The sequence below is a fragment of the Pistacia vera genome, unplaced genomic scaffold (assembly GCF_008641045.1).
Source record: "Pistacia vera cultivar Batoury unplaced genomic scaffold, PisVer_v2 Contig86, whole genome shotgun sequence".
Classification (NCBI taxonomy): domain Eukaryota; kingdom Viridiplantae; phylum Streptophyta; class Magnoliopsida; order Sapindales; family Anacardiaceae; genus Pistacia; species Pistacia vera.
In genome coordinates, this window is record NW_022196734.1 from 356,189 (window position 1) to 364,958 (window position 8,770).

Here is an 8,770-nt window from a genome sequence, read left to right on the forward strand (position 1 = left end):
TCCAATGTTATAATTTAAAGAAGTTTAACAACTTCATAACAATTATGGAATTGTTTAAGGAAGTCCAAAACAATTATTGAATTGTTTACAAGGATTCCTATATAAAGAAAATGATATATGAATTTTTGTGTAGAGAAAAATCTCTAAGAACCCTAAATCTCCCTCTTGGTCAAATCTCTTCTTCCCTTGGTGTGGATACTCTTTTGCTTAATTTCTCTTGAAATTAAGAGTCTCCAAGGTTGCTAAGGACTTAAGGTAACATGTTCTACCTTACTTATTTCAATTTGATTGAATTTTTTTTTAAACTATGACTATACTTGTTATAGCATGATATGCTTGATTCTTCATGCATCCATCTTTCAAACTTCCAGGTTGGCGACTTGGTGCTAATTAAAAGAAGTCATTCTCAGTACAAGAGAACCAAGTGTGAGGTTATTGGGACCTAACTAGGAAATCCCATATCGCGTCGTTAAGGTGGTACAACCTGAAACATATCACCTCAAAAGGCTCAATGGTTCTGAAGTACCGTAAGCTTGGAATGCTAAGCATCTTCGCCCTTATTATCAGCAATTCTGAACTCATGTATAGCTCACTCGAACAGTTTTTACTTGTAATTTTTTCCCTGTTGTAAATGCTATGAATAAGATTATCCAAATTCTTCTCAAAGAATCACTTTTATCGTAATCTCAAGTTTTAAATAATCTTGTTGTTCACAATGTTTTACAAGTTTTATGATCAGATATGCTATATTTGTTTTGTGAAGTACTTAAGTTATAAAAGTGCTATCGCAAATTGGTCAAAAGTCTTTTTTATATATTGCAAAATATTTACAAAGGACGACCAAGAGCTACAAAAATCAAAAAGAAATGTAAAAGACTCTTTGCGAGTAGAGACGAGATTGATCATTGGTCTTGAGCACCAGAATCCCTAATTTCGGTTATTGCGACCTCTGGGTCGTTCGATTGGTCACCAACCTCTGAGTCGTTCGCTTGATCTTCAGGGACTTCAGTTTCTTGCTAGTCGTCCTCTGGGGCAGATTCTTCTTCTTGCTATTCGAACAACATCATTGAAGCAAGAGTAACTTGGTACTCATCGGGGAGGTTGGAAATGTCCAAGTTAGGATTATTCAGCTGCAAGCTGTGAAAAGCTTGTATTGCCCAATGAGTAGCATTCTTTTTCACCTCGAGGTTCAGTTGCTTCATCTGCTCGGTCAGTGAAGTGATTCGCCCGTGAGCAAGCTCAAGATCTGTTTGTCTCGCTCTTTTCTCTTTCCCTGAGTTTTCCCATAACTTAGCTTGAATATTTTATACTGCCTTTTCGCGTTCTAAGCTCTCTTGAAGCTCTTTTTCTCTTTGACCCAACTCCTTAGTGAGCCTCGCTATTGTTAGTTGAAGCTCTTTATTGTCATCATCCTTTTTCTGGAGCTCGACCTTCTGAAAATCTACTGCTCGCAAAGCTGAGTTCCTTTTTGTCAAGACACATTCACTTGAATGTGGGCAACATTTGCAACTTCGTTTGAAGTCGCAAGATCTTGTTTCAACTTGGCAATCTCCTCCTTCATTTCATGGAGCTTGCCAGATGAGTTGATCTTCATCTTATTATGAGCCACGTTCAGCATGAGCAAAGACTACAAAAAAAAGAATAAATAGTCAGTTTTTTTTTTAAATTAAAAAAAAAAAAAAAAACTAAAGGATCGACTTATATGAAAGAGTTCTCGAAGAGAACAAGTCATCTTACTTGACTTTGCATTTGGAGTGTGGTGGCCACCAAGTCAGTGGGACGGGAGGGTACGTACCTCTCAAAGGTAAATGCCAATTGTCATTCCAAAAGAGTGAAGATCACCGGCCTTAAGTGGTCTGGCATTTGCCTTAAAAGGTCTAACACGGATTGGTCATACCTCTTTGTGGCATGGACCTCTTTGGTTCGCTCTTCACCGGGTTCCCTTTGAGTGGTCGTGCCTTCGCCTATTGTCGAGGTGCCCTCGCCCGCTCGTAAAGTTCCTAGAGCGCCCTGTGGGACGGCCTTCGAAGAAAGAGGTCGGTGGGGCTGTAATTCGCCCAGTAGTATCTCGAAGCCTTCTGATTCTGATTTGGTTTCTTTTTCGATTGGTAGTGTTTTCCTCTTCTTTGACTTCGAGGCTGTGGTTTTCCTCTTCGATGGGCGAGCAACAGTAGACCGGGGAGCTTCTTCATGTTGCTCAGCAAGTGGTTGCCTTTCGACACTAGTTTGTGTCCTCCTAACAAAGACATCGCTGGAGGTCGTCCCAATTGTTCCGGTTAGATTCAGTTTGGGGAATGTGAACCTCGCAGACTTTTTTGACATCTTTTTAATCTTCAGTGGCATGACTGCTACATGGCATACGAACACGTTAGCAAAAAGAGTCTACTTTTGTTAAAAAGACTTGGGTTTTTCTATATGAGAAATACTTATGAGTTGAGTCATCCAAGTATGCATCAAGAGTGAAAAACCTGTATCTCTAGAGCGTCGCGACTCTAGTCAATCAGTCGACCAACTGCTTAGATACGGCTATGATCAGCTAGCACTGATAACCTAGTCATTTTGTTTCTTGCAAGGAAGCAAAGAGTTTGTTAGCTTAGTATATGTTAAAGGAAAAGTTAAAGTTAAAGGACGAGCAATCTGAAAATTAAAAGGAAAACCTACTCGGTTCCTTAAATTTACAGACTTCATCGTACTGGGAGAAAAAATATTTGGTTTCATAAGCCCCCACGTTGCTGGGGTAACCAAATATCCCTCATTTGATTGTTGATCGCTTAGAGAGGTAGTACGAATCTTTGTCTTTGCTCTTCTTTAAATAATAGGCACAAACGAGCTCTTGCGATGTTGGCTCGCCGAGGTTGTGCTCACCAAATGCAACATGCATAGTGACTGCTATCATATACGTATTTTGCGTCAGCTGGAATAGGACGACCTGGAAGTGGTCGAGGATCGACCTACTGTAGGGGTGGAGGGGTATCCTCACTCCACATTTGAAGATCGCTTCCCAGATCGCAGCCATTCCCTCGGGAGGATCCTGAGCAGTGTGCGACCTATATCGATACACGTCCATGTCGATCGCATGCTGGTCTATCGCGCTCTGAATTTTTTCCTTTGTGACAGTAGATCGTATCACCTTTTTGGGACCTATTGAGGTGCCCGACAGTTACGAGCTTCTCTCTCCAACTGTTCTCGTCTCAAGGATTTCCATTGCCCTTTGAGTCTGTAAAGGTATTACACGTAGGGGTGACTTAAACCCTAAATAATCTACCTCTTACGATGACTCAGAAGAGAGAGAATCCCGGTTTCTCCTCTATGGTCATCAAAGCCCTAAAAACCCTAAAAACTCTTAAGAATAATTTTTAAAAGATCTATGTCCTAAGTTTTAACTCTTAAAAGTGTTTCTTTCAAACACTACCCATGAGTGTTCATCATCTAAATCTATCAAACATCCACGACCACCATTATTGTAAAAACTAAGTTTTTGACAGAAATGAAAAACAGAAAAGGGAAGAAATTTCTTTTCCTCTCGATTACTATGAATGGATATTTTGTTGTAACGTTGAGTACTCACTAATTGGGAAGAGGGTGAACTGATTTTTTTGAGTTTGAAAACGCTGTTCTCTCTTTGAGATTGTAAGTTCTTTGAAAAAACTTAGGATGGGTTTAGGGTTTTATAGGGTTGAAGATGACGTTTGACTTCTTTTATAAATGACGTTTGGGCGGGAATGTGCCACGTGTCACCAATCCACGTGAGGAGCAACCCCTACGTTTTATGAAAATCAATTGACGCATTTCTTTATCGAAATTGCCAAGCGCCCATGTTATTATCTCCTCCACATTAAATGCGCCCTCATCCGTATTTAATGCTTCAAAAGTGAATGTCGTTTCAGCATGACTTGCAATTAATGCTCATGGTCGACACTTATTGCGCAGAGACACGTTTGTTAGATAAAACTTATTTTATTGATCAAGCCAGCTGTCAAGCGCAATGGATAACATCTGAATAGGCCATTCAAATAAAACATTTGTTCAACATGTCAGACTTGAGCACCGAACAAGATGGTTTTTAGTTTTCGATAGCAAAATGTTCTAAGTGTTTTCAGGTTGTGAATGGCAGCTAGAGTCCAAAACACATTTTAATAGCACTGGACAAGATCAGGCTCAGGTTGTTGGACCTCGGTACACGATCACGTCTGGTCGCTTGTGTAACTCTCAAAATCCATGTCACGACGTACACTCAGTTCATTGATTAGATCGAGCAGTCAGCCTCGTGTCGTTTGCAATGATGTGACTATTTTCAGCTGTTAGCTTGAGCAAACATTTTTTGAGACAAGTCAAGTCGTGGCATAATCATGAAGTTCTCAAGATTCAATTCTTGAACCTTAAGAACTGGGGAACTTTTGTTATGCCTAAAAAATCAAGGTTGACGTAAGCTTACACTAGTAGACACCAATCAGAGTTCAGGAAGGCTTTGCGTCGTCCAGACGCTGCCACATTGCCCCAAGTCAGAAAGGATACGGTTGTCACCAATCCAGGTGGTTCAAGTTTTGTCTATGAGTGAATGGGGACTGCACACCTGTCCAAGCCCCAGATAATTTGAGGATATTTTCTAAGTTATCAGCCAATGGGAGGTAAGGAAGGACTTGCACGACACCTACCCACTTGCAGATTTGTAATCATTACCTTGAATTCAGCTACTATAAATAGAGGACTCTCCCTCTCATTTTCGGGATCTTTACTTTCATAACAATCAATAGCAAAGACAAGCTACGAGAAAGAGATTGACTTGATATTCTCTCTGAATACTTAGTTATTGTACCTCTTGTAAAACTCTCATATATAAAAGAAACAGTGGACGTAAGAATCACTTTAAGCATCCGAACCACTATAAAAATCAGTTGTCTCATTTATTATTGTGTCTTTGCATTTCATAATATTGTTTAACCTTGTCCTGACTTTTAAATCAATCATATCACATATAATTTATAAAACAATTTAGCACTTTATATATATATATATGAGTCGTTGGTATCAAAATCAAGCACCAATACTTTTCATTAATTCGGAGCTTATATAAATCAATTAATTAATTAATGCGTAGAAAAAATAATTAAAATGCAGTATTTATTTACCTGAAAACATATCAAGAAAGTAAAATAATAATAATAATAATAATTAGTTTCATGATTAAGGTATGAAATTTAAGGAGAAGAAATGGAAGTAAGGAAATTGGATTGTGTGGGCACAGCAGAATGATGGGTAAGGGTAATGAATAGTTTTTAATATTATTACATGGATATGATGAGTGTACTTTCCATTGAGTTAATTAAAGTTATTTATTTAAAAAAATAAAATTAAAGCACGTGCAACACATATTTTGAGGGGAAATACGTTTTGAGTGGTAAAAAATTCACACATCTCCAGACAAACAAGAGTATGTGAATGTGAACAGTAAAGTACAAGATCCAAAGACAACAATCACATGTGATCATGTGATCTACATCTACTACTACCTACTTGTTTAATTAATTTGTATTTAATCTTTAATCAAACACCCTTTTTTTTTGAAGAAATTCTCTAAGAAAGTAGGCGACAAATAGCAATTAGTTTAATTAATAAAATGTAAATGAAGATTAAAGTAGCATTATTGATGTGATAGTGAAACATTAACATAAAAAAACTCCAATAAATTAACGGTGGGAAACAATATTTAACTACAGATCCCTTGAGTTTGAATTGGCATTGATTGATTGGAGGAGCAGATTCAAGTGCAAGCAGGTTGTTTCAGTGGGGAAAGACTTTACTGATAACATGTTTATTCTTTAATGCCTTCACATTCTTTGAGGACTTATGTTGAAGACATTCAAGAATAAGACGAACTGAATGTCACTCATTTCACCTGTGGATCTGAGCACTTCTTTAACAACTCAAAAATTTATATTTCTTACTTTTTTCAATGCATCCAATCAATTTGGTCTCACGTGAAACTCCTGTTCAAATCTTTCTAATAATAATATTTTAACAATGGATTCTATTCCATGGGAGGAGGCAATGGTTGTAAAAAACACCTCTAAAGACTCACACCACTCACCATTCAGCTTACTAAAAGACAAGTAGTGATTGTGAGGGCAAGAAATTAAGATTTGCCAGAAAAAAAAAATAATAATAATAAAACGGAGGGCAACAAATTAAGCAGGTGGGATTACTCGAAAATCCAGTCTGCAATAAGGGTTTTGCAGCATCTACTCCCCCTTTTAACAGCAAGGGCCAAAAGAAAATATGCTGAAGTGAAGGAATTCGCCTTCCTTTAGGCAAAGAAAGAACCAGATATGCCTAAACATAAAAGCTTAAAGTCAAGGCCTATTTTAAAGTGGCATGTATGGATCATATAATATGCAATAAACATTGTTATCTTTTCCATGCAGGTGAAGCCAAATTCAACCTTATGCTTTTGGAATATAAATGGAGGGCCATTGGAATTGAAAGGCTAGGTTTCAGTTGCTTGCAAAGTGGGTGGCAGCCTGGCATCAGAGTCACCAATGATCTGACACGTCCCGTAGAAATATCAATGTATGTGGGCCAACTCTGAACTCTCCTATTGCTAGATCCATTCGAGTTGCTTTGTCACAAAATAAAGATATTCATATGGATCTTATCTTTCTATTTCCACCTCAAGGGCATTTGAATTCAAATCTGATTGTTAATTAGCAACCAAAATACACTCAGGACTATACAAGGAATCTTTCACTTGGAACTTTAGATTATGCATGACAGAAGAGAGATACAAACCACACAAGTTCATTCCTATTGAAACATATACTACATTTAGAGCATATAGTAGAAGTTCCAAGATAGAAAACGCTTGAAATAGTACACAACTTGACAAGGAAGAAACACAGAACCTAAGGTGATGGAGGCCAACCATGGACTCCTGCATCCTCAACAATTCCGTCGTAGAACCTTAGCTCAAGCTCCTCCAGCCTGCCTTCATCATCCCACATTCCGTCATAGAGTACATCATCATCATCATCATCATCATAATCACCCATTCCACCAGCTAGGAATTCCCAGGCCAAGTACTCAGAACCATCCGAGTAATCTGAGCAATCGTCCCAATCATTATAGCAATCCTTGACATTGGGTCCCAAAATCTTCAAGTTTGGGAACTTCCCCTTGATGAACTTGTCATCAAGTTTGACATCCCAGCACCCTCTCAAATCTAAAATTTCTAGCTGAGAGCAGCTACAAAGGATCGTTAAAACACTTTCAGTGCTAAGATCATGGTAAGCCATCTCAAGACGCCTGAGCTTAGGCATTGTTGCAGAAATGGCATTAGCCTCATCATCTTGCGTGAGCTTCCCTGTAGCTGGGTGCATGTTCCGGCACAAACCTACCAGCATTTTGCAGTTCTTTCCTATGGCCTCTAAAGCACGAGCACCGATTTTATTGCAATAGCTCAAATCCAAAAAAGTGATCGCTGAGAGCCTTCCAGCAATCTGCTCAGTAACAGAATCACTCATCTCACCTCTTGGTAGGCGCAATGTATGAAGGGAACCAGCACTTGCAAAACAGGAAAAGAAGACCCGTATCAGCAAAAATGTGCTAACAGAGTTTCAAATGAAAGGTCCTTTGAAGTACTAAATCATTTGAAAAAGGTTGCGCGATTCAGGAAACTGAAAGCTTTTAAAAGGGCCCTAAGATCAAATAGATTTAATTGAGACATGATGCTGATTTACTTATGAAAATTTGTAAGTATGTTAACAAACTAGGTAGATAAGTTCATCTCATAACAGTCTAAAACACTGACGACAAAGGCACCAAGCATAAAAAAAAAAGCATCAATGTATCATAAAATCAAAATCTGAATGAGGGTGGAACAAAAAGGCGCAATTTTTATTACTTTTCTGCAATGAAGGTGAACATCATGTCATTGTGCAGGCCAGAAACACAGAGCTTGCGGAGAGATCCAGAACTTCTTGCGATCAACATTTGAAGCATCCGATCAAGGTGTTCAGGTTGGCAACATTTGCTCCATTCTTCGATATCGATCTCTTGCCAACAATATGGTCCTGTTACTGCTTTTCCCCATGATTTGCAAACGCGAGGGATCACTGTTAGTACCTCCTGGAGTGATAGATGTTTAAAGATTAGTCCAAGAGCATCTGGTATTAGCTCATCCCAATTCCGAAAAGCACTTTCGCCTTCCATCCTAACCGTCTCAACACAATAAACACACAAAAAGTTGAAAACAATCTCAAAGTCAGCTTTGTTTTAACAAGGAAGATAGGCTCAAAACTAGGAATACATAGTAACCAAGAATCAGAGAAGAGATACTAGCAGGAAATCTTTTATCACGTTCAAAAACATAACCAGTCACATTCCATTAATAAAGATGAAAACTACTCTTTGCTTGTCAGTAACGCAAAATACAATTGATTGAAGAACAAGAAATGGATGCATTTAGAACTTTCTAAAAAGGGTAATTCAGTAGATATGGAAAGGAAATGAATTATAGAAGAAAACGTCTCAGATCAACAGGGAAATTTAAAAGAACGGAAAACTAAGAAATAATTTCCGATAATAACAAAGAAAGGACCAAATTCTGGGGAACTTGAAAGAAAAATCAGGGTTTGATAATCTGGACAAGGAAAACAGACAATGAACAGAAAAAATAACGCATAAAAGACACAAATAAACCAGCTTTACAGATCTAACCAAACCCACAAAGCAAAATTGCCAGAAAACTATCACGCATGAGAAGCAAAAAAAAAAA

The 8,770-nt window shown here is 38.2% G+C and overlaps 1 protein-coding gene across 1 annotated transcript; it reads right to left on the reverse strand.

The window, feature by feature from the left end:
* Positions 1-6,635: 6,635 nt before the first annotated feature.
* LOC116118817 (F-box protein FBW2-like) lies at positions 6,636-8,770 on the reverse strand. Its single transcript, XM_031404777.1, has 2 exons — positions 7,898-8,770; positions 6,636-7,557 (listed from the first exon to the last, which is right to left on the reverse strand). The coding sequence occupies exons 1-2, from the start codon at positions 8,203-8,205 to the stop codon at positions 6,900-6,902; spliced, it is 966 nt and encodes a 321-aa protein (XP_031260637.1). The 5' UTR covers positions 8,206-8,770; the 3' UTR covers positions 6,636-6,899.